The 26,219-nt window shown below is 46.4% G+C and overlaps 1 protein-coding gene across 1 annotated transcript in view; it reads left to right on the top strand.

Annotated features, from left to right (window-relative positions):
- Nucleotides 1-2,817, top strand: part of SH3RF3 (SH3 domain containing ring finger 3) — a 252,299-nt gene extending 249,482 nt beyond the window's left edge. The window contains exon 10 of the mRNA XM_086482122.1: nucleotides 2,649-2,817. Coding sequence (XP_086338248.1) covers nucleotides 2,649-2,817 — 169 coding nt within the window. The remainder of the gene's footprint in view (nucleotides 1-2,648) is intronic.
- The last annotated feature ends 23,402 nt before the right edge of the window (nucleotides 2,818-26,219 follow it).

The following is a 26,219-nucleotide window of genomic DNA, read 5'->3' as shown; positions in this document are numbered from 1 at the left end:
GATGATAGCGTTCTAGACCATTTTCCTGCAGCCAGCCAGCAGCACACGTTTCAACCTCTGTTATTATCTTTTCCACAGAGGAAGGAAGTGACAACTAAATTTATTGACCAAGGGACAGAGATGACGGGCAGATTTTTGATGGCACTTAAACACTTATATTTTCCACATGACTGTGTTGCTGTGTCAAGATAAAAAGGCTGTAGTCAGGGTTTAGAGCAGAATCCTCACTCCAAATGGAGTTTAATGCTTTTCCAAGTAATGGGATGTCCAAACATAAAGTCAAAGTTGTTGTTTTCACTGTCGTGTTGGAGTCCCTAGGTTCAGAACTACAGTCACTAGGTACCTGAGCAACGTTTGCAAAGAAAATCAGTGACTGCCACTGGAAAGCCCCTTGCTTTGGTACCATCTTACTGGGAATGGCCTCAAGGAGTGGTCCAGAGCCTCCAGGGCATGTTGAAGTTAGTCCTCAAGGACAGAATATTATTTTAAATAAATACTCGCCTTGTAACAAACACGACTGAGGCATCAATGGCCGTGCAGTGGTTGTGGAAATATTAATCCTGAGGAGATGGACTTTAGGTAATCAATTGTCATCTTTTAACTATCCTGCTATATTCATTACTTTGCAATTAGCAAGACAGTTATTGACGGTTAACCAAATGCCAGATGAGTGCAAAAGTACATGCGCTGAAGAAAAAAAAAAACAGTGCAGCAGAAACAGATTCCCTGCTCTGCACGCAAGTGTGTTGATATAAAAAGGGTCCAGTCTGTGCTCCCAGGAGGACGTCTGCTGATAAGCCTGAGTGCACAATAGCCATATCAGGATCAAGTCCCGTCATTGAAATGAAGTGACACTTGAAAACTAAGTTCCTAGAGAGCCCTGTGAATGGTTCAGGACAGGGTCCTCCTGTTGGTTTGGAGAGTGCTTCAAAAGTCATTTGATATCTCTCCCTTTCAGCTTGCCTTCTAGGTTTGAGGGACCCACGGTACATTCTCAAGAAACATAATAGGAAGAAAAATGTGAACTGCTTTAGCTAACCTCTGCTGCTACCAAAAGCAGTTGGTGAGAGCATTGTAAAACCCATTTTTCATCATCACTGGACAAGGGAAGAGCTACGGACGTCATCTATCTGGACTTCTGTAAGGTCTTTGACACCATCCCCCACAACATCCTTCTCTCTAAATTAGAGATATGGATTTGATGGATGGACTATTTGGTGGATAATGAATTGGTTGGATGGTCGCATCCAGAGAGTAGTGGTCAACAGCTCAATCTCTGGATGAAGATCAGTGACAAGTGATGTCCTTCAGGGGTCTATATTGAGACGAGTACAGTTTAATAGTTTCATCAATGACACAGACAGCGGGATCAAGTGCACCCTCAGCAAGTTTGCAGACAACACCAGGCTGAGTGGTGCAGTTGACATGCCTGAGGGATGGGATGCCGCCCATGGGGACCTGGATAAGCTTGAGAAGTGGGCCCATGTGAACCTCATGAAGTTCAACAAGGCCAAGTGCAAGGTCCTGCAGCTGGATCAGGACAACTGCCAGTATCAATAAAGGCTGGGAGATGAAGGGATTGCGAGCAGCCCTGCCGAGAAGGACTTGGGGGTACTGGTGGATGAAAAGCTGGGCATGAGCCGGCAATGTGCAGTCATAGCCCAGAAAGCCAACTGTATCCTGGGCTGCATCAAAAGAAATGTGCAGCAGGTTGAGGGAGGTGATTCTCTCCCTCTACTCTGCTCTGTTGAGACCCCACCTGGAGTGCTGTGTCCAGCTCTGGGGTCCCCAGTACAAGAAAGACACGGACCTGTTGGAGTGGGTCCAGAGGAGGGACACAAAAATGGTCAGGGGGCTGGAGCACCTCCCCTATGAGGACAGGCTGAGAGAGTTGGGGTTGTTCACCCTGGAGAAGAGAAGGCTCCGGGGAGACCTCATAGCGGCCTTCCAGTGCTTAAAGGGGGCCTGCAGGAAAGGTGGGGGCAATCTTTTTAGTAGGGCCTGGTAGATTCAGACTAGATGTAAGGAAGGGATTTTTTTACACTGAGGGTGGTGAAGCACTGGCACAGGCTGCCCACAGAGGTGGTAGAAGCCCCATCCCTGGAAACATTCCAGGTCAGGTTGGACGGGGCTCTGAGCAACCTGATCTGGCTAAAGGTGTCCCTGCTCACTGCAGGGGGGTGGGACTAGATGGCTTCTAAAGGTCCCTTCCAGCCCAAACCATTCTATGGTTCTGTGATCTTTGGATGGTGCAGATGCAGTGCTGAATGAGACACGTTACAGCAGAGGCAGATGCAGCACCAGGAGAAAGCAGCTGAGTCCCTAGCACAGGCTCAGCATGCAACTGGGAGCAGGGACTACTGGGAGTAGTCCAGCCATTTGACAATACCTTCCTGCTTTCACAGCCTGGCTCGAGTATATATCCTGGTCAAGTCTCCAGTCAAGCTGGCCAGAAATCTCCCCATCATACTGAGTTTTTGTAGAAAATTTAGCTGCATCGGATACAATCGGTGTGCAAAAATGTAACTTATTGATGTTCCCAAAAGTATTTTCCCCCAGGATTTCTGGTTCTGGTGCCTGGCTGCTCCTCCCATCAGGCACAGGCTCCACCGCTGGCTGACCAGGTCTTTGCGTTTTTGTCTCCAAAGGTACCGTGTTGTGGTCCCGTACCCGCCGCAGAGTGAGGCTGAGATCGAACTGAAGGAAGGTGACATTGTGTTTGTGCACAAGAAACGGGAGGACGGCTGGTACAAAGGGACGTTGCAGAGGAATGGCAGGACGGGCCTCTTCCCTGGGAGCTTTGTCGAGAGCTTCTGAGGACGGCTCGCCGCTCTCTCAACTGGAGGAGCTTTCAGGGGAAACTGCATAGCACAAGAAGAGACAACAAAGAGAAACTGGGCTGATAACCACTGCCATTTTTATTTCCAAAGACTCCCCCCCAGGCCCTTCAGTCTACAGCTCTGGAGGCGCAGTGTCCGGCTGTGCTCCTGAGACCGCGTGCGGTGCATACAGTGGTATGTTGAAGTAGTGCCTTCCACCTGGAATCACAGACTGAAAGGATGCCCATCTGGACTGTACGTAACCTAAACTCCGGCTGTTAACCCTTTGTGTAAATTATAGAGAAGATATCTTTAAAAAAAAATTAAGAGGAAAGTTGTTATATTGCTGTAACTTATTTGTCAGAGCTGCAGTGTTCTTATTACTGGCCTATGCAAGATAGATTTGAGAGTTCAAGGAAGTGTGCTAGGAAGCTTTTAAACTGGGATTTCATTTTTCCTGAGGGAAAAAGAGGGAGGGGAGGGTAGAGAAAACCCCAGCTAAAGATCGGTGCGTCGTTGTGTAAGAAAGAATGAGGAGTCCAAAACGTTAATGTCATGCTTTCTATATACCTCAAAGATATGCTGCGCAAGTTTGTCAGTGAGTGTGTTAGTGCTCAGAGTCCCATACCATCCCGCGTCCTGGCGCTGCCGCCGGGGACGTCCTGGAGGAAGAACGACGCCACCATGAAACTGTGGTTATTTGAGCAGAATCCTTTTTGCCTGTCTTTTGCCCTTGTTATATGCAGCATGGATTTTTTGTCCTTCAGTATCACTTTCCATTGCTTTTTTGTATGATGTACCTTTTTACTGTAAGAATTGCTCTACTTTATATATATTCCTACTAGATCAGACATTTCCTCTTTTTCATACATCTGGTGCTATTTTTTTTAATTGTTAAAGATTTGGTTAAACAGAGAGGCTACAACAAGATTTGCATTCAACATATGGAATTAGAAACGTACCTGAAGATCGAGATCAGACTGCTTGTTCGTGCTTCATGGGGGAAAAGAGGAAAAGCTGCTTGGTCACTGGTAAATGTACTGGAGGAGCGTGCCTGAGCAACATGCACGCGCTCGCTCTCTCCTCCGTATTTAGAGTGGATGAAGACCCACGCTGAAGCACAGCGCTCTGTCTGGAGAGTGATAATTACTCCAGAATTGGAAGCCATTCCCAGAGGAGTCGTTTTAATTGACTTTTTCATGGCAATAAGAAGAACACTGCAGGTTCTAGCACACACCGGGACCGTGGAGTTTTCCTCTGTCGCTGCATCACAGGGACGAGAGCTGATCTGCGACGGCTGTAATTAGCATTATCGAAATGTGATTTCGTACTGTAGAAATGTACAGTTCTGGAGACTGTTTAATTTCTTAATGTGGTCAAGCTACAATACAAACCGTATCAGGCAATATAAGCTTCCATCTACCAGGGACTTAAAGGTGCAATAAATGTAAAGCGAGTTTAGCCAGTTATTCGTATGAAACAGAATGAGAAAGAAACTCTATAATGCGATTGTGAGAGTATTTAAAAAGACATCGGCTCTTGAGGAATGAAACGTGATGAAAGGCTTTTCGTAGCTGTATCCGTACCTTGCCTTTGCCCGCGGCTGGCTGTTTGCCAAAGCCCACATGTGGTGGTCGTTTAAAAGCATGTTGGAGGCACTGTAACCTGGAGATGATCTTATTGAAAGGAAGAGGCCCAGTGGGTGAACATCATTACTGCGTTACCGGTATTTCATACGCGAAGGTGTAAGTTTTGTTTTCATTCAAGCCGTGTATACTAGTACATATCAAAACCCATGTAAGTGAGCGTTCCTATTTGAGTTCAGCTCCGTGACTTTGTTCTCTGTAAAATAAGTTTCTTCTTGATGTCACATGTAACAAACAGATTCCAGAAACACAGTCCATGGCCAAGTATAGCACCTTCAAACAGGGAGGCATCATTTTCAGGGTGTTTCTTTTTATACTTAATGTTGCCGCATTTGTTCATATTCCAGATTGTAATGAGTCAGCCACTAAAAGTTTAGTTACTGTTGAGAGGAAATTGCCTTTTTATAACCAATAAGAGACTGAAGAAATGTCTTCTTGAAAGACTTGCTTGAGACTAGAGCCATATCTGCTCCACTTATTTGGTCCAGATCAGAGTTGGTATCACTGCACCTCAAACAGTAAACTGCACAGTCAGCGAGTCAGCAATGCCAAAATGCGTGTTATCAATTCCAATAAAAATTCTGGGTTAGATCTGTCAGAGATGAGGAGATTTTTTCTGACAACTTACAGTGGTTAAAGCTCTCTTAAAATTCTGTTCCGTGGGTGTATTTACTACACTCAGAAAAATGAAACAGGGTGACAGCTTGCTTGCTGCCTGTTGTGTTTAGCCAGATCTAAAATGGTTCCAGATTTCCACCTTTTCATGCTTAACTCTAACAGGACAAAAGTTGGTGTGTGAGAAGATCAAGGAAAACACGCAGATGTCATGTCATTAAATCAGTGCTTTAAAATATATTTTGCATGGAGGATGGTGGTTTTTTTTAGTGGACGACAGCGCTCCCAGTCATACCTCCTGCAAGGAAAAATATTGGGGGTGGGAGGGTGGGGGGGTGTGGTGTTTCTGTTTTGATAACAGCTGTTTCTGGCTTATCGTCACGGTTTGGGTTACTGAGTAATCTTGGACAAATCACTTCCATGCCAGGAGTACAAGTGCAGAACTTAATACAGTTCAGCGATACAAAAACATGACCCAGTGCCATTTGGAAAGTCCTGGACTGAGAGAGGTCCGACTCGTACTGTGGTCTGATTTTTACCTGTCACACCAGGGAAAGGGGGAGGAGGGGGCATCTGCATCTCCTGCAACAGGGCGAGGAAAAGAAAAGACTCCTTCTAGTGGCCTCAGTTTGTAAAATGCCAGGTTTGCTCTTCTAGAAATGGGTTCAAGTAATTGAACAATTCCTTTGAAGTTTGCACAGCTCAGAAAATGTTTTTGTTATACATGAATGTTAACGTGATTTAGAAAATGTTGGCGGATATGAGTACAAATGAACTACAATGACTGTGTTTCTGATTCTTTAAATAAAATAAACATTAAGGCAACTTGACTGAGATTTCTCTCTCTATTAAATTGCAAAATGAACAAGTAATGCAAGTGACTCTGAGCTTCACAAAGAAAACCGGGAAGACCCCTCTGCAAACCCTGCTTTTTTTGAGCAGACCCTACATCTCTGTTGCTTTCAGTTGTAATTCCCACATAAATAAAGGCCACTTAAAGGTAAGAGACATCTGAGCAGAAGTAAGAATCTCTTTCTGGATCTTCATTTGGCAGATCTGGGGTTCTTCAAATTCTCGAGAAGTTAACAACTTACCTGTGCAGAAAAGGTGTGTAGGTCCAGAGAAAGAGAGTAGGGATAGGCCGGGAAGAGGGACTAAGGTAGCAAAGGCAAGGCTGTGGCAGAGAGGCTGGGAGGGGATGTGGCAGCAGAAGCATTTGCAAGGAAAACGGCAGCCTCTAATCCTGCTAGCAGGCTTCGGGGTGCTCTGACATCACCCGGTGGGTTGAGCAGGTTTGTGGGCAGAGGATGACGCCCTTCCTCCTGCCCCAGGTGGGCTTGGGCATGGTGCTGGCAGGGTCCACGTGTCCTCCAGGCCACGTACAGCCACGGATCTGGGAGAGAATGAAGGAGCAGGTTGTACCCTGGGCATCCAAATGCCCCCCTAATCCAAGCGAGGGGCATAAGCTCATTTTTTCATGTGGCCTGAGCTTCCCATTCAGCAGCATGGTGCAGGGGGGGGAACTGCACTGGGTCTGGATGTGTTTGCCTTGATTCGGCTGGGAGTACTTTTGAGGAAGAGGCATCCGCAGGTTGTGATTCATTGCCCCTGTCGGCAGCGTGTAGGGCAGGGAGCAGCCACACTCAGCTAGCCCACTGGGGCGTCTGTTGTCATGGGCTTGCTCAAGGCAGCCACCCCTCCAGCAAGGTGTCTCTCTTTGCCTCAGCTGGATCCCAGTTCCCAGTCAAAATTCTGAAATGTGGGAACCACAAGAGTTGGAACGTGGGCAGGCAACACCTCTCCCTCTGCTCGGCCCCATCTGCTGCCCTGCCAGCTATTTCCAAGCTGGTCTGGAGTGCTCATTCCATCCACGCTTCACAGGGTCCTGCTCCTCTGGCGCCTCTCCGACCTGCACTGCCAGCCCAAGCCACACACCTTGCCCACCCTTTGCTCCTGCTCCAGTGCCTGATAGGAATCCCAGTCACGTTTTGAAAGAAAAAGAATCATCATAAAATTGTTACATTGCTTGACTATTCCTAAATGTTCGTGGAGAGCAGAACCACCTGGACAACATCTGCAGGGCTCTCCTGTGGCCAAAAGCTCTTCCTGACATCAGCAGCTCCTTATAACATGGTGGACCTGGCAGCTACGCAGGTCGGATAGTCGGTGCCAAACCAAATAAATGAGCTGTACTAGCAGGGAAGCCAAGAGGTGATACTGTCTGGAGAAGGCCTTGTCCTCACATCCCAGCCTTTCATGTAGCAAAAATAACTTTCCAAGCAGTCACAGATGTCTTTCCAATCACTGGGGTGCGGGTGCCTCCCCTCCCTTCAGAAAATGACTTGATTTTCGTCAGCCACCAAGAGGCACCGCCTGCCCCATGATGCCGTGGAGGGGTCACAAGCCAGGCAACCAAGTGGCTTGCACCACGGGGGTCCTCTCACCCCTCACCCTTCCCGGCAGCATGCTGCGTCAGACAGCCTGTTCGTCCCCGCTGTGTTTATAGGTACAGCTCAGTTGCAGGTGAGCCCATCCCCGCTTGGCTGTCTTCTTTACTCCCACCCTACGGAGACCCCAGCAGCCCCAGGGAAAGACAGCCAGCATCCCGCCGACTTGGCAAGGGAGTCACTGAAAGCTGTTTCCAAAACAAATGGCTCTTTTGCACCAGCTGAGACACGATGTGGCTTTTTCGCAACGGCAAAAGAAACGGTCTTGCGTGCAGGGTTATGAGCGTTGCAACCTCCTGCGTGCACACATGTGTGTATGTGGAAAAACCCACGAGCAAGGAGTGCTGCCAGGGAGCGGGGCTCTCCCAGTGGTACCCACCCACCCCTCTCAGAGAGGTCATTGGAGGGCTTTTTAGTTAAGGGTGAGTGTCCTCGGGGGAAAAGCCATGCGTGGGGAAGCCTCAGGCTTGATGGGTGCCATCGGTGCTGCACCCCGACAAAAGGTGAGGGTGAGCGATGGGGGAGCTGCCTTCAGCGGCAAGGTTGCTGTCACCCATGGGGCTCCCCATGAGGAGCGCAGCAGTGATGGGGAGCCCAGCTAAGTGATGGGACAGAGGAAAAATGAAGCCATTAAGACAGGAGGGAAGAGAGGAGTGCCTCAACTTACTGTCAGAGAAGGAAAATGTATTAAATTTGCATTTCCCATCTGCACAAGAGCTTGGTAAAGCTGATGTCAGTTATGTCCGTGTGCAACCCCTCAGCAGGCACCAGGAGTGCAGTTTTGGGGTGCACACGGCAGCAGTGGAGGGCAGTCCCATCGCCAGGACGGCATGTCCTCTGCCGGGTTGGCCAAGCAAGACCACAGTGAGCGTTTGGGGGCCAGGGTCCCTAAGGAGGGCACATGCACAGCCCGGGGGACTACGGACACAGGGCAGCGCCTGGCAGCACATCTCCACCTGCTGAGCAGACACACACTGTACCAGCCCCAAGGAAACCATCTGGGGCCCCAGCTCTGCCGCTGAGTCAGGCTGGGAGTCGAAGCCTGACACATCCCCACCGCCATCGCCGATCCAGCTGGGGAGACCCTGCCCCACATCACCGTTGCCTCCGTGAGGAGCCCAGAGCTGGCTCTCGTGTGTGATGCTGCACAGCCAAGTGGTCTGTGAGCTGCCCCACACACCTTTCTCCCCGGCAATAGCAGAGAGGCAACCAGTTTCTCTTCCTCATGGGTATGTCAAATTTGCCCTCCAGCTGATCACTGGAAAATCAGCCTATCAGACAGGGGGGCAATTTCTTAAGGTTTTTCCCCCTCCCCTCCCCCAATAATTGCCTGGGATCTGCATTAATGGAAACATAAATTGACTGCCATTCTGCTAAATGACAATCAGGTTTTGTTTGACAGAGCTGGGAACTATCTTATCCTGAACATTGGCACCGAACAATCTAAATGCAAATTGCAAAATGTTTGGGGGTAAGGAAGCTGTTTATCTTCTGATGAGGTTATATGATAATGCAAAGAGGGGAGAGAATTGCCTTTCAGTTCCTAAAGGCTATCAAAATGTGTGATAGTTAAACTGTGGGGCCGGTGTTTACATATTATTTTAATGGACCAGACTCAGTTATTCGGCATGGCTTTTCTTTTAACAAATCACTCTTTTAAACAAGATGTAGCACAGCAGCGTTTCAGCCATATTTCAGCAATTCTCAGGCACTGGGGTTAGCGTGGAAAATGACAGAGCAGCCACCATTTTAATCCTGTTATGTCTATTGCTCCCAGCTTGTTCTCCTCTGATGAAACACATTGCGGTGCCTCAGAGAGGCAGAAAAACATTTGCTGCACTCCTGGCCTATTTCTCTTGTTAGATTAGCACGTTTACACACGGCAGCACTGCTCTGATACCTCCAACACTCTTATGCAAGAATGGTTACAGGATACAGCTGAAAAATGAAATGCAACCAACGCCATCGTCTTCCCAAAAGGCCACCATGTGCTGGGGGTTACCCCTCATGCTGGCTGCCCCACATTGGACGTGTTGCAGCTTTTGTGCCAGTTGGTTGGTTGGTAAAATAATTACTGCAGAAGTCAAAGCCTTCAAACCTGCTCAGCACGTCGCTCTTGCACGTTGCTCCCTGCTACGGTGCTGAGCTCCAGAGCGAGGCACGGTGGGTACCGGGGCACCGCACCGTGAGGGCATGAGATCTGCACTGGTGTTTGTACCACGTGGCATTTTCCACAGGGAGGGCAATAGTTTTCTTTAGTCTTGTCCTGGAGGGAAGAGGTGCCTGTGGCAGCTCGGCGGGTTCAACAACGCAAAGCTTTCAGCAACTTGCAGAATTGGTCTCCCTGAAATTTTTCCATTGAAAATTTGTAATCTAATCTTCTCAGAGTTTGATTTAGGCTTCTGCATTTCTCCATAAATTAAGGAACAGGTTTGAGTTTACTCCAACAGTTTCGCTCATCTGGGAGGCAGAGGAAGGAAAGGATTAATGTGTTATTTTTATTTTCTGTTTTAAATATGTCTCATGCAGAAAAATGATCATGAATCTCTACAAGGCAGGAAAAAACCAATTGATCTGTGAAAGTGACACAAGTTGTGTGTGTATAAGTTGTTGGGCCCTCAGACCTTTGGCGCAGAATAGCCAAATAACTCACACAAATCTGCAACTAGAAGGACATATGCTTGTAATAGAGGGGGTTGCATTGCAGGAGTTTCAGACATTAGCTGTAAAGCAACATGGAGAACTTGAAGGAAGCCACCCTGAGGTCTGAGCTGCAAACAACTCCCTTGTCTGAAGGGCATGGCCCTTCTGGCAGCTTCTGGATTTCCTCTGGTGACCTCCCACCTATTTGGAGATGTAGCAACGGGATTCATTTAAGAAATCATCCAATGCCAAAACTTTCTATTAATGTCAGAGGACTCTGGAAAACGCACTTTAAAAGAAAACTGAAGCAAAAAATGAAGTCCTCCTTCCTTCAACTCTCCAGTCCTCATAGAAGAACCCTTCACTAAATAGGGCACTGTTCATTCAGATTTAAAGGCAGAAAAATGTTTCTTGAGCATTTGCTACAGCTTAGTATGAAGAGCCATTGCAATATTGCACCTTCATCCATTTACTCCGAGCAGAGGACAGTAAAGTGCTCTGGAAACACATACCCAGTTAATGCTAAATTTTACCCAAGACAATTTGTTAAAAGCCCTGCTTCACTTTGTCTAAATAAATATTCATTAGCTGAGAGAGAGAGAGAGAGCATGAGAAAGTGAGGGGGGGTAACTGGGGTGGGGAGGATCAGGTCATCAGTTGCTGCTTCAGCGGGCATGTGGTTTTTTATACGAAGCAGAGAGAGACGGCGAGCGCCCCAGGCACCTTCCAGCCTCCGTGTCCCTCATCCCAGGGGTTGGCCACTGGGCTGGGAGGGTGCCCAGCAGCTCAGAAGGTTGTCCCAAGGATGTGGAGAATTTCATTACCGCCTCAATATTGACTGGTGCCTGAAGTAACACCACCTTAGCCATTGCCGGATACTCGAGCGGCTGGTGGGGCAGCATCGCCCACCAACCCTGCAGCACTGGCAGACAGTGCCTGAGGTTCAGCACGAGCAGGAAGGGCCGGAGCAGCACGTAGCGCTTCGGCTCAGCTCTACGAGTGCTCGGATGAGGCTCATCTATCAATAATGAGGCCTTTTCCCTCCCACCCTCTCCCTGTGCCTACCCAGGCAGCGGCGGGGCGCGATGCAGGTCAGTGATGGAGACCCCCCAGTGGCGCTGGGTCAGACACCTGCCGACACCCACGAGCTCAGGCGCAGCCGGCAGGTAAGGCTCAGCTCTTGCCAGAGACTAACTGGTACCAAACCAGGTGATCCCTGGGCAGGGCTCAGTCCAAAATTAAGTGTCCAAACCCCACCTGGGCTGTGGGGTGGGGTGCAGCTCAGGGGGTTGTAGGTTGAGGAGGAGCTGCCCAGGTCACTCCATTTTCTCACCAAATACTTCAGGTTCACACAGATGCAGAGCAACTTCTATCGTGCAGAAAAGGCTGCTCTTTTCAGCAGTGGGCAAAGCAAATTTCAGTCTGGAAACTCCCTAGTGCAGTGTCCTGCTGATCTCAGTGACGATGAGGCTTGCAGAGGGGCAGGTTTGTCCCACAGCTCTGCTGCCTGTGGCCAGTGATGCTTGGAGCTGCATCCCCCCTGCTCAGAGCAGCCCTGGCAGGACGCAAAGATGAAATCTTGGTGGTGACCGGGAACAAGGGAGCTGCTGGCCCACCGTTGCTGGGGCGCAGCCGCAGCTCAGAAAGGGACACCCACTCAGTACCTCATTAGTCATAAGCCACTCTCACTAAATGGTTATAAAGTGATTTATTTTGTCATTAGCCTTATCTTGCTTTCTAAAGCTGACTTAGTTTCTAAACTATATTAGTTTTTGCACTTTCATTAATCTCCTTGGCTTGATAGACTAAATTAACCTTTTTGAGGACAGATGAAATTTCTTTATTTAACTTTTCCATGGTCAAGCAAATTCAGGGGATTTTTTTTTTTTTTCCCTCCCAAATTCTCCTTTACTAAACCAGTGGAAGCATATGCCTGTGCATCCCTGTAATCCAAGCACTGGGAAGTTTTTCTTCGCTAATTTTTGTAGTGAAGATTTCCTAGCACATCCCAGATGTTAATAAAATTGGAAACGAGATGCACTGAGAACACAAGCTTGAGAGACATAGACGGGAAAAAAAACGATGAAGGACTGTCCCTCATATCAATAAAATCTGCTGCATTTCTCCAGGCAGTGTGTGAAATATAGAGGGCACATAATCCGCCCAGCAATAAAAAGCTGCCACATGACTCCCCGGCACCGAGGGAACTATCATTTTCAATTAGGAAAAAAAGCCTCTGGCTTGTGACAGCCATGGCAGAAGAACTGAATGCAGTTAAGGCAAAATTTAGTTTCATTACGGCTCGACGCAGATTAGAGTTTTTCTTTGTTTTCGCACCGAGTCCCTCTGTCATCGTACGGGAGGTAACGTGGCAGCGCAAGGTTTTCTAACAGCTCAAGCACAACCATAACTGAATTGAGGAGACCCTAAAATAAGGTTTTTAAGACAAGTGCAGCACAAAAGACCTTTGTAACAAGTCTAAAGCTATCATCCTCATTGAGCAGAGTGCTGTAATTTAAACATTAATCTGTTTCTGGGGTGCTGGATAGCAATGACAGTAATCTTCTGCGGATGTAAAAACTGTCTGGTTTATATTTAGACGGGTTTCAGGCTTGATTTTAGCCCCTTTAAGTCATCGCCTTTCCTTGGGCCAAACTGTGATAATATGAATTTAAGTACCTACCCTTGGTGCCTGCTCCTTTCCCTCTGCTGACAACATCAAGCGCTCACATGATGCAGTAGCGAAATGAAGAAAGGCACGGTGCCAGGTCTGCCTCTGACTTAATAAAATCATGGCAAATCCAATATATTACTCAGAACACATCTCTTTAATGTCTCACTTAAATCTCCATTGTGTCTTAATAAGTGTAACTCAGTTTTTACCTCGGGTTTTCGGAAGTTAATCTGCTACAATATTGACTTGTGTTTATTGAAGTATTTCTTATATTTTTAACCCAATACATTTTGCAGCCTATTCTGGATAGGTAATTTTTTTAAGTGTGTCAAATTTATTTCTTCTCTTCCTTCTTTTCTCCTTTTCTCAAAGATCTCCTTTTCTCAAGTGTTTTCAACCTGGTGAGAGAGATGAGGGCTCAGATCAGACCCCCCCGCTGCCATGCCCAGCCCCAGCACCACCCTGACACTGCCGAGGCCACCCCATGCTTTTGCGTCTCAGTGGGTTTGCTCCAGGCTGGGCAGGAGCTGGGGCACCCAGAAGGAAGCGGATCAGCCACAGGGCTGGCAGGAGCTTTTCCAGCATCTAGGGGATGCTCAGCTAGAGTGTAGCTTCAGCCCGAGGGCAACAAGGATGTCACAGTGGATGCACTGGCTACCACAGGACCTCAAGCCCAGATGGCAAAGCTGAACAGGAGGAAGGAAAAGGCTGATAGTGCAAAAGCAGGACATACCAGGACCCTGCAGCAGATGAAGAATAACCATGGACTTATTTAGCGGTGCAGACCTTTGGTGGAGCTGTGAGCCTGGCTGGCAGAGGGGTGTCCCCTGCGCTGCCCTGCTGCCAGCACTTTGCCTTCTGCAGTCTGCAACAAGGGCTAACATCACCTGCATCCAGAGCTTTTATCGCTCCTCACCTGCATAACTGGAGAACCAAACCAATGCTGTGGCAGGTCTCCAGGAGCACTTCTGCTTTCCCCATCACTGCGGCATCTTGGGGCTGGGGTCCTTCACAAAGAGAGCTTGGACTCAGCAGTCCACGCAGCCACCCTTGAGCCATCAAGACTCGGGGTTTATTTCATCTTCTTTGGCTGTGGCTGTTCTTGGCCAAGCTGCTCTTGATCAGCTGCACCGAGTCCTTCCTTAAACCTCTTGAGAAAGCCCCAGCCAACAACAGAAAGGCTACAGCACAGCTATGAGGGGCAGGGGGAAGAGGAAGGAAAAAAGAAGGAAATCACAGAGGAGAGCAAAAATCCCAGGCAGGACAAGTGGAAATGGGTGACTCCAGTGGTATGTGGAGGGACTCTCCCATCCCTCCCTCGGGACGGTCATTAATACGTCTGCCTGATGCCGCTGGCGGTGAAATTCCTCCAGCACTAACACCCAGGGGAGCAGAGGCGTAATGCAGGTGTTCCTTGCTCATCTCTTCTCCCTCCTGGTCAGCCCAGTCCACTTCTGTCCTCCATCCCTTGTGGCCCCTGAAGCTAAATACCTGCTCTCCACCCCTTTAAAACCATGGTACCTGCGAAGCCATACAGACACAAAGCAGACAAGCACTTGCATCAGCAACTAGTGCAAAGGAGCTCCTGACTGCTGACATATTTACCCAGCCCTTGTGAAAATATAAGGGTAGAATAACACTAAATGAGTGCTCTTCCTGCTCTAATCTGCCATTTGGGGAATTAGCATACTTTATGCATCCAGCAAGATGTGCTTTACCTCTGAAGTAAAAAAACCTCAGCACAGATGTGTATGCACAGACTCACCCATGTAATTGCCCACATCCTGGGCTCTTAGCGCCTACTCAGTTTGTGTGCAAGCCTAAAATGAGTCCTAGTCCTGAGAGAGTAATTACTATGCATATCTCATGTCTTACAAAATAACAAAATCTGAGTCTTTGATAGCTGCTCATATTAAACCCAGAAAGGTTATTTTCCAGCACTCCTGGCCACAGGGAAATACCGCCCTTGTTTCAGAGATGAATGTGGACAGGCAGAGATCCCAGGACCTGTGCAGATGCTGGGGAAGAGCAGGGAAGCAGGTTCAAGTCCCAGGTTCAGGACCACTGGGTCTCCTCTCTCTCCCCAAAACTACAGTTCCCTCCACTTTTACATTTGAAACATAGGGACTTCCTGATAAGTGTCCCTGACCAGGTTGCTGTCATGCCACTAAATAAATACGCTGTCATGCTGCTAGTATGTAACCTCTAAGCATCAGTGAAAGGCTAAAACCTGTCTCTGATACCAACAGCTCCAGTAGAGTTGTCTCCCCATCATATCAGGCTTCCAGGCTCGGTCAAGAAGGGCTGGAGATCCCCACACTCCTCACAGGTCCGTCAGGGCTAATCCAGTTTTAGCACCAGTAACACACACATGGGCTCAGCCTAAATGACCACTCCGTCACTCACAGCTGAGCTGGTTGCGAAGTTCTCGTCAACAGGAGCACAAGGCATGACCTCACACCCTTGGCTGTGAGGGAAGGCACCCCACTGGCTTGTCACTGCTTCATTTCTTCAGGGCGTACAGCAGAAGAGCAGTCTAGTCAGGAGCACATGTCCTGGCAGATATCCAAGTTGCTGTCAAGCTGATGTCTTCTTATTCGTCTTTACAGAAAATAGCATGCTGCATTTGGAGCCAATATGGATCTGGGCGGTGTTACAACCACAAGTAAGGACAGAGAAATAATGCAACAGGAGCTGAAAAGTTTACAAATCCTGTACAGACAAAGAATAACCGTGAAGTTTAACTTGGAGAAGGTGCAAGCCAATATACCTGGGGAAAACAATCAAACCCACAGATATCTCACGAAGGAGGCACTTAGAAAGCAAGGGCTAAAATAAGTCTGCAAGCAAGATGTGAAGGATGAGTGTGTGCATGTGTGAAAGCGAGAGAGAAAACAGGAGCCTGGAAGAGCACAGCTTTTCTCAGTGGGAATTACACGGCACTAAAAGCACAGGGTCATATTGCAGTTTTAAGGACATTGAGAGCTGTATTTAATTTCCACACAATCTATGCTGCAATAGCATTATCTGGGGGTAAAGGACACAGAACTCCCTCCCTGCCCCTGGCAAGAGCTCCTGCCTTGCCAAGAGGCCCAGGAGCCCAGTGGCTGCCCCCAGGCTCAGGCCTCAGGGCAGGGGGCTACAGGCAGCTCCATCGCAGCCAGGCACTCCTGGGAAGGTGCTCCCAGCACTGCAGAGGTTCCCCACTCCTGCAATCTTCCTTTGAGTGCCGTGGCACCCAGTCCTGCACTGCAGAGGTGACAGATTGTGCAACAGCGCACAAAAAAGTGATGATTTGATAAACCAAAGAGCAAACCCTCCCAAGCAGCGCTCAACAAGCACTTATGTTCAAGTATTTTGCAAAAGGATGGCAAACATTGCTTGTTGTCTATGCTACGCTTGCACTACTTGAACCAAAACCTTGCCATTGACCGGCTTTGTCCCTGTGCTGCACTCCCAGAGAAGAATCACATCCCCCCAGGGTAAATCCTACAGCTGCCCGCCCCGCTCTGCTGCCAGCAACTCACTGGCAGGCTGCAAACAGTAAGGCAAGGAGATCAGACCTCCGTGACCTACACGGAGGTAGGGATAGAAAGAAAAAGCAAGCTGGTGCTGGGCATCAGCCCTGAACGAGAACTAGCAGACAAAGAGACAGAGTTGGAGATTATTTTTCCTCTTTGCCACAACGCTTGGTTTTCAACCCCAAATTGTTTGAAAATTAGCCCCCAGATAGTAGCCCCTCCCATGCTGCCATCCGCTGAGCAATTGGGGCATTTACCTGAATGGCAAAGAGCTGGTGACAGCCCTCACCTCTTCCCGAGTGAAAATGACCTGCCCCGTCAGGCTCTGAGGATGATCCTTCAGCCACTAAGCAAGGCTGAAGCTCAGCCATCCTCCTGCCCACCAGCCAGCATCAGACTGCTTGGTATGAGCAGTGTCCCTTGCTGTCCAGCCCAGCTGTAAGGACCATTATTTAGATGCTGTCCATCCCAGAGCATCACTAGGACGCCTGAGGTGTTAGCACAGGAGCCCAGAACAAATCTTCTCCAGCAGCTTGAACGACAAAACTCACATAGCAGATGAGTGTTGAGACCACACTGACCCACTCATGCCTCAAAACAAAATGTTTCATTGTGCCCGGAGGAGCAATTTGTGCAGAATGAAATGAAATTACATGTTTTATTTCATTGGGTTTTGTTCAGAAAGGAGAAGAAAAGGCTTGGTCTTCAGAGACCTGTATGAAACTGTCATTTAGGAGCCAGGACTCAAGTGCTCCCTTTGCCTCCGACAGAAAGAGAAAATACTGCGCCTGCCACTGCTGACTTTCAGGTGGTGAAGGAGTTTCTTCTACTGTCTCTATCATTTGTTGCAACGAGACTGCTCCCATCCTATTCTCCTTCCTTAAGAGGACCAGACACCACCCCCTCCAACCCTACAAGAAGTCATACCAGAAATCCAAGAAGGGATTTTTTTCTTCTAAAAAGGGATTTTTCTGTTGTCTTACATGGTTATATCTGCATCTTTAATCTCTACTTTGAATTACTTCCAAACCCATCCTGAGACACCGCTGCAGATCATCACACCAGGAAGCGGTAAGCACCCGCACAGTGCCTGACAGAGCCAACGTGCCTTCCAGCTCTGGTGTCAACGCACCAGGGCAGGGACATCAGCTGTGCAGTTTTTACTTTGAAGGATGTTTTGGGGACATAAACCACAGAGTATGTTACCAACGAGCATTCTTTTGGACTTAGGTAATGCACATTTTCAGCTTTAAGGCTGAGAACCTTCACCAGAAGATTTAGTGAGCAAGCGGCTGCCGTGAAAGAGGAAGTATATGCTGTTATGTCTGGAATTAAAAGAAAATAAAACGTGCACAGTGAGAAAATACACTGTTCAACTGGTCTAAATCAAAAGAATGTCTCACATATTTGACAACTAAGACAAGACAGAAAAATCTCAAGAGTCTTCCTTTTCAACATCTGAGCTTTAAAATAGACTATACGAAACTCCCCACCTTGGGAAGGTCAAGATTTTCCCTACGACCATGCCATGCCCGCCCCGGCAGCTCTTCTCTCTGTACCCTGGGTTACTCACACCCAAGACCTTGTCCCTGCCAGCCGGCCTTTCACTGCTGAATCCTTCCTACAACTGCACTCTCACGGACTTCAAACTGCCTGAGCATTCGCCATCCTGGCTGCTTCTGAGGAGTAAAATCCTGACCATCTTTTAATTTTGGCTGTATAAAGTGAGGCTTTCATGGCTTTCCTTTGCCTGGGGGTTTGTTTTTATGCTTAAACATAATTTTTGGCTCGCAGCAGAACACAGCTCCAGGAACTGCAGCCTCTCCAGGATGGTTATTTAGCACCTCTCACTGGCAGCCTCCATAAACCAGACTGAAACAGGCTTTAAAATACAGAGAGAAGAAATAAACAAAAAATGTACCAAACAGAAGATCCAGAGAAACCCAGACTAACAGCAACCACAGTATACCTTTCCCTTCTAATTTCCAAGAAATTACTTTTCCAAGACAATTGTAATGTTCTTTAAAAACAGTCTTTCCTGTGAAGTGGTATAGTGTTTCAAAAAAACCAGAAGTCCCTGGTCTCACGTCTGTTTTTTTCTGAGCATCTACATCAAGACTTTTTATTTGAAGAATATTTTTAGTAGCTTTAAGTCGCTAACTGAGTTTCAGCTCTTGAAGGTGAGCAGATTAAGGATAACACCAGAAATACGCACCCAGAGGACGCCTCGGTCTGTGTTTCTCTTACATTTGGCATAATTACAAGTTTAGGGATAATTTTGTAGTTTTTCTGTTTAAAACTTGACTCAATACTGTCTGGAATAAAATTAATTTATTTGCAAGCACACACATCTGTAAATTCCTCTGCAAAGTTTTGAATGGGCTGCTTGCCATTTTTAGTACTTTTCAACTTAATTTCATACCAAACAGGAAATATTTCTTTTCCTAACCAGTCAAACGTGTCAATGCACCCGCAGCCTCCCAGGACCTTTGCAAGGTCCCAAAAACTGAAGTTAACACTTCTGCATGGAGGTTTTGTCTTTCTGTTCCCTAGAGGGCAGGGAATTCACTGCTTCACGTATTATGTCCTGAGATATGACATTTATATTACTGTAGTTTATAAAAAATTTAAGGCTGTAAATTGTTTCTTAAAAGCACATAGGATTGTATGGGGGTTTTTTAAACACCCTGTCTAGGCAGATTTCCAAACATGGCTTTTAGCAATGAACGTACAAGGCTGTAATTCCTTTATTTGTGTACTTATAGTGACAGTAACCTCAGCCAACTGTTTGCAGTAATCGTTAATTCACAGCTTGCAATGCAGTATCTTTACTTATTGATCCCATAAGCTCTGCCAATATATAAACTCCATTATATCATCCAGTAAAACTCTCGAGGATCACTCCTGACCTCGCAGGCAAAGTACCACGTATTCAAAACATTTTGCTGGCATGCAAGCCTTTATTGGGGAAATCTGCTGTTCCACCTACCATGAATATGATCAGCAGCGCCCTCGCGTTATTATGATCTCTAGTTTCTGTGATCGTATTTTCAATGACTGGATTCATAAACTGAGCCATTTCCAGCCCCACCAGAATATTAGGATAGTACTTCCTTGGATGTCAAGATAGACACCATGCAGTCTTTTAATTAGGATTTTCCTATTTTCTTCAGATATTACTGAAACAGAGCACCAGTGTTGCTGGTAATATTTAAAATTCAGCTCACTGAACTACAGTGTCTCAAAGGGTCTTGGTACATCTCACATTTGTCCTAAAGTTTTTTCCAGGCTAGAGAATCCAGGCTAGACACAGATCAGCCCAGTACAGCGAGATTAATGGGTTTTGAGCCTTTCCTCCCCACCCTGCCTGCTGGCGGTGCCCTGGGGTAGCCATGCCACTGTCATAAGACGCCGTCAGTCAGATGGCTTGTTGGTCTCCTTCTCTTCAGCCACCTAAATATGAACTAAGTCTTTGCATGCTCCAGTGGAAAGCAGTTTGTGCCTACATACTGCCCATTCGGTTAGAAACTGACTCAGCCTCTGCCAAAGTCGGACCAGCGAGGTCAGGGATGAGCCTAAGATCAGATCAAGGCAGGAGGCTACGAAGGGCTCCCCAGCAAGTGCCAGCTCCCAGGACCAGACTGCTCCGTTCCTGGAAGGGAAAGTTTGGGATAGAGTTTGTTAATTTTCAAAAATATTTTTTTCTTCCTTCCTGATGACACCAGAGCCTCCCAGCAGGCACATAAAAACCTTCCAGACAATGATTTTGACCACCAGGCTAGGGAATTTTTGAGGTAGATCTTCATCATCTCCTCTTGAAATAGCTTCATTTAGTACAAACAACTGCATCCATACTGGAGCAATGAGTAAAATCTGACATGAACTTAAATTTTCTCATTTTTTTATTTCAGGATCAATGCATTCTTTACTGCCTAAATAAAGCTGAAAAATGTCAGCAAGATGGACTGACAACTCAGGATAAATTACATATCAGTGGAGAAGTCGCCGCTCTGATGAGGATACATTCACAGACACTTTAGGTCCAATGCCATGGACCATGTTGCTTCAGGAACCCTAGTATGGTTTCAGAGACATCAAACATGTACATGTGTACCTCTCTAAAACCTAAGTGACTGGGGAATCTAGAAGCAACAGCATAAAGCATTTAAATTCTGGATTTAGAGAGACAAAGGTCTCATGCAAACCTAACCCAAAGTAGTCAGAATTCAGATTGCATCAGCCTCCTCCTTACGTACATCACCCTCCATGAAAGCTCCTCTGTTTTATTTATCAGCTGAAACAACAGCAGGTTTGAGAACTATGTACAAGTTTGGGGAACGCAGAAACATGCTTAGTACCAGCAAAGGATGTCAGCCCAAGTACCTAGTCCATCACAGATTTCCTGTGTGACTGTAACTACATATTAAAAGCTATGATGGATTTACTGCAACAGCTCATTTTCACCGAGTAGGTGCAAATAAAAAAAATTTAATCATGCTTAAAAATCTGAGCCCTACCCACTGTGGGTTTCATTTTCCAACTGCAAATGCAAGAAGTATCTTCCAACTTAATATATTTTGTGAGAACAAATACGTTGAAGGCTGAGAAGCAGACAGAAGATTCTCTAACTTGCCTAAGAGATTTTTTTTTCCTTGAGAAGCTAACTTGAGCAAAAAAACTTCTATAACTCTGGAGACAAAACACACATGCCAATCTCAAACTCCATCAGGATAGACAATGAAATTATTTCTCACATACAGGTGTTTGCATTGTGCATTTGCACATTTTAAATTATTAGGTGTATAGTATGATTTGACCTTGGGGCAAAGCTTGGATGTGATTCATCTACTGTTAACACAGTCATAAAACAGCACTGGTATTTTGTATTCCTCTGCACAGTCCCTCAGTATTGCCTGCTGTGTTTCTAGATGGCAGCTGGTAAGAATTTTTCCCGGAGCCTGCAAGTCAAATGAGTCTTTAACGGCGTGACGGGAGGCTAACAAGCGTTAGAGTAAAGGTTGCAACAGAGTTCTGCATCTCATCTCTCTGGCTGCTTGCACACCTCATCAGAGGTGGTTCTACCAAAATGCACCGGGATTGTCACGTTTTCCCAGAAGACTAAACGGACCAAGTATCTTCATACTGCCAGCGTGAGGGAGAATGGAACTCCATCTCTGGCATTCCCAAAACTAACCAAATCACCATCAAACAAAACAGACATAAGTAGAAGCCGTGAAAAAGCTATTCACACAACAGCACTCTCTTATCCTCTTTCTAAACATGCTAATTACTTTCTCTTCCCTCCAAAGGGGTGATGACTACCACGGTCCCTGCCTTTTCTAAGCTTGGAGTGAAGGAGTTAACATCTTCCTGAGGAGGAATGACGAGCTCCACATTTCCATCCTGTGAGGACAGAGGAGTAAAATCTTACAGATGCTGAGAGCTCTGCATCGCAGTCTCTTCTCAGTGGGAAGGATCACCCCCTCTAAAAGTACACAGACTAACGGGGTAGTAAAGATTTCCTCCTCCCAGCACAAGGGAATGTGGAAACTGCCAGCAGGCATGAAGAGGAAGTATTAAGCACTAAAATAGTGTCTTGAATTGATCAGGGATTGCAGACCCTGGGGACCACCCTTTGCTAACTGTGGCACTTGTTGTGAGTGATCTATACATCCATACACACATATCTAGACAGGTAGGACTGAGATACATCTCTCTGTGTATGTACATATGAAAAAAAATTATGGATTTATATATATGAATAGGAACATATCCAAATTCTACACAGATATGAAAATCAGAGAAAGGCAAATTTCTGCTGGAAGACAGAACTTAATTCTGAAACCATCAGTTTGGTGGATTCCTTCTTTATTAAAATTACGCTGTGATACAAAAAAGTGCCAAGAGAGATGATTACTTATGGATCACAAGTACAGGTACCCAAAAAATAAAGAGATACTTAAAGATCTGATGCCCAAAGCCATTTGTAAAGCTCCATAATACTCTTTTTCAAAAAGTTTAAGGCTCACACGATGATGACCCAGAAACCACCCCGATGCATATGAATAGTATTTCTCAGCAAGAAAAATATGCTATTTTCACACACATTTCTGGGAAGTCTTTTAAAAAGATTTTTTTTATTGGAATGAGATGCAATTTTATTCTTAAGTTTTCAAATTATAAAGACTGGTTTCAGCATATTAATGCTCTAGCAGATATAATCCACCACATAAGCTCAGAGCTCTCACTGCACTTCCTTTTATACTGCCTCTTGTGCTTACAGCTTTGTTTCTACAGAAAATAGGTTAATATTCTCTTCTATGAAAAAAAAATTGCTCATGCTAAACAAGTTACAGAATTACAGAATCGCTCATGTTGGAAGGGGCCTCTGGAAATCACCTACTCCACCCGCCCAGGTTCCACTGGAGGGGGTGGCTCAGGGCCGGTGACACAGTTGCTCGGTGCCACAGTCCTTTCCCCAAAAGTGAAAACGACGTTCTTCGAGCGCGCCCTAGTGAAAATCCTGTTGAAGCCTTTTGTTGTGGTTTAAAATCCTGCAAGCATCTATACGTAGCTATCAGTGTTTTGCTGCCTTAATGCTAGGGTGTGGATTTTTAAAAATACATTTAGTAAAGAAAACAAGGAGAGGTAGATTTTCTAAAAATCCAGTTAGGTAATTGACCTGTCTATGAATTGCATTAAATTACTTTTTGCAGTGATATACTGAATGTGAATTACGTAAGTCTTCACAAAGGTCTTGAAAAACTAGTCTTTTTTTTTATATATATATTTTCCTCTCTATATAGAGATGATGTTGTTGCTGTTATGGAAGAGGCTCATGTTTCCATAAGTTAAAATCACAGAATCATAGAACAACCCAAGTTGGAAGGGACCCATAAGGATCATCAAGTCCAACTCCCTGCTCCTCACAGGATGACCTAAAACTAAACCATATGACTAAAAGCATCGTCCAGACACTCCTTGAACTCTGACAGGTTTGGTGCCATGACCAGTGCCCTGGGGAGCCCATTCCAGTGACCGACCCCCCCCTCTGTGAAGAATCTTTTCCTAACATCCACTCTGAACTTCCCTGGACATAGCTCCATTCCATTTCCTCATGTCCTATCGCTGGTGACCAGAGAGAGGAGACCAGCACCCCCTGCATCTGCTGCCCACCTTGAGGAAGTTGCAGACTGTGATGAGGTCACCCCTCAGCCTTCTCTTCTCCAAGCTGAACAAGCCAAGTGACCTCAGACGCTCCTCCTAAGTCTGGCCCTTGAGGCCTTTCACCATCTTGGTAACCCTCCCTTGGACACTCTCCAATAGTTTATACCCTTCTTACATTGAGGCACCCAAAACTGCACATGGTGCTTGAGGTAAGGCTGCACCAGTGCAGTGTAGAGTGGGACAATCCCCTCCCTCGACCAGCCAGCTATGCTGTGCTTGATGCACCCAAGAATACAGCTAGCCCTTTTGGCTGCCAGGGCACACTGCTGACTCATATTCAACTTGCCATCAATCCAAACTCCCGTATCTCTTTCAATGAGGCTGCTCTCCAGCAGCTGCATTGTCAATGACTGCATTGTCTCTCGAGTGCTTTTCAATAACTCCCAGAATGACCTTCTCCATAATTTTACCAGGCACTGAAGTGAGATCGACAGGCCTGCAATTACCAAGGTCTTCCTTCTTGAAAATTGGGACAACTTCCAGTCCCCAACTTGCCAGCTTCCATTCAGCTGGGATCTTTCTAGACTCCCAAGACCATTGAAAAATACTGGAGAGAGGTCCCACGTTAACATCAGCCAGCTCTTTCAGCACCCTGGGATGAATCCCATCAGGCCCCATAGACTTATGCGCATCCAGCTGGAGCAGCAAGTCTCGAACAAGTTCAGGGTCGGCTGGAGGTTTATCACCCCCCCAGTCACAGTCTTTCAACACAGGGCTCCGGGGATCCCAGGGCCCATCATCAGTGTTGATAGCAGAGGCAAAGAAGGCATTAAATGTCTCTGCTTTGTCTACAACCCTATTTGTGAGGCAACCAACCTCATCAAGCAACTGACCAATGCTATCTCTGATCCTCCCTTTGCTGTTAACATATTTTAAAAAGCCTTTTTTGTTGTTCTTCACGGTGCTGACCAGCTTGAACTCTAGTTGAGCTTTGGCCACACTAATTTTCTCCCTACAGTGGCGAACAGCATCTCTGTAGTCCTCCCGTGTCACCTGTCCTTGCTTCCTGGTTGTGTCTTCTTGTGGCAAAGTAATTTTAAACATATAGTTACAAATAAATATATAAAATATATACGGAAAGTATCCTAAGGAAAGGATCTAAAAAGGTAAAGGCTTCAGACTTGTAAAGACCATAAATAATCTCACAGTAGCCACTTGCAGAAGGTACCATAACAGTAAAGAGACCTTAATAAAGGGTCCTGAAACCACTTTACCTGCAGGATAAACCTCTCTGAAGTGTTCAATTAAAAAGCACATCGCTAAGATCAACTACAGTGAGGCATATATGTTTTTATTTACTACCGCTACTAATCCTCCTTTCAGGAGATACTGTTAGTTGTTCCTTTATAATTCTTTCAACTGCATTTGACTGTCAGGCTGTGATGTGCACTTGTGTGCTTAACTAGTATCTCATCTTTAGGTGAACTTAAAAAACAAAAAAACTATGGAATTTCCCATACTTACAGATGACTCTCCACTGCTTAAATGACTATCAGGAAAAAAAGAAAAACCCACCAGCTCTGCTATGCAATTTTGTGCTACAACTGAACAAACTCCCTTTAATTGTCACCTGTTCCAAAGACCTGCACAGGTGCCTGCACCAGTTTTGTTTTGCTGCTGAGTCCTGCAGGACCAACACGGGCAACTGAACACAAACCCATTCTCACCATGACATGTGCTATCCGTACAGTCCTACTCGTGGTTCCCAGCTGTCAAAGCACAGCACACCCTCTAGTACTGGCCAGGCACAGAGCTGTATCTAGGTCAAACAGTACTTCACCATCTCAGGCTTTGTCCTCAGCAAAGTGGCCAGCCACGCTACAGACAGCTAAATCTGTCTTTTGATGCTGTTTTGTAATGCTCATGAAGAGCTCTGCTTGAGCTAACTAGCATCAGCAGCTGGGACAACCCACGCGGGGATAACTGAGTACTGACAGTGTCCATCACTCAACTGTAATTACATTCTGCTCAAGATCGCTTGATACCACTTCCAAATCTACTGCTCAGTTCAAGAATTTTTTTTTTTCATTTGTCTGTTAAGTCCTTTCAAGACGGCATGTCCAATAGATGCAAATGGCCCAGTCAATGGTACAAAGCCAAACAAAAAATACAGTCTTTCATCAAGCTACATTTTGCCCAGGAATGAGCAGCCAAACAGCAATCAGAGGCCCTGGCCCCCTTCTTCTCTTCAAAGAAGCGTCAGTTATACGCTGGCTGGGTGGGGGGGTTGCCCTGGTTTTGGCTGCGATAGAGTTAACTTTCTTCCTAGTAGCTGGTACAGTGCTGTGTTGTGGATTTAGTGTGAGAATAATATTGACAACACACTGATGGTTTAGTTGTTGCTAAGTAGTGTTTATACTAAGTCAAGGACTTTTCAGCTTCTCATGCCCTGCCAGCAAGAAGGCTGGGGGGGCACAAGAAACTGGGAGGAGATACAGCCGGGACAGCTGACCCCAACTGGCCTAAGGAATATTCCGTACCATATGATGTCATGCCCAGTACATAAACTGGGGGGAAGGCTGACCCAGGGCCGCTGCTCTGAAGCTGACTGGGCATCAGTCAGAGAGCGGTGAGCAATTGCATTGAGCATCACTTGTTTTGTATATTCTAATTATTATCATTATTTT

Source organism: Leptosomus discolor, chromosome 1, assembly GCF_034619465.1.
Source record: "Leptosomus discolor isolate bLepDis1 chromosome 1, bLepDis1.hap2, whole genome shotgun sequence".
In the NCBI taxonomy this organism is placed as follows: domain Eukaryota; kingdom Metazoa; phylum Chordata; class Aves; order Leptosomiformes; family Leptosomidae; genus Leptosomus; species Leptosomus discolor.
This window is presented reverse-complemented; position numbering and strand designations above follow the sequence as displayed.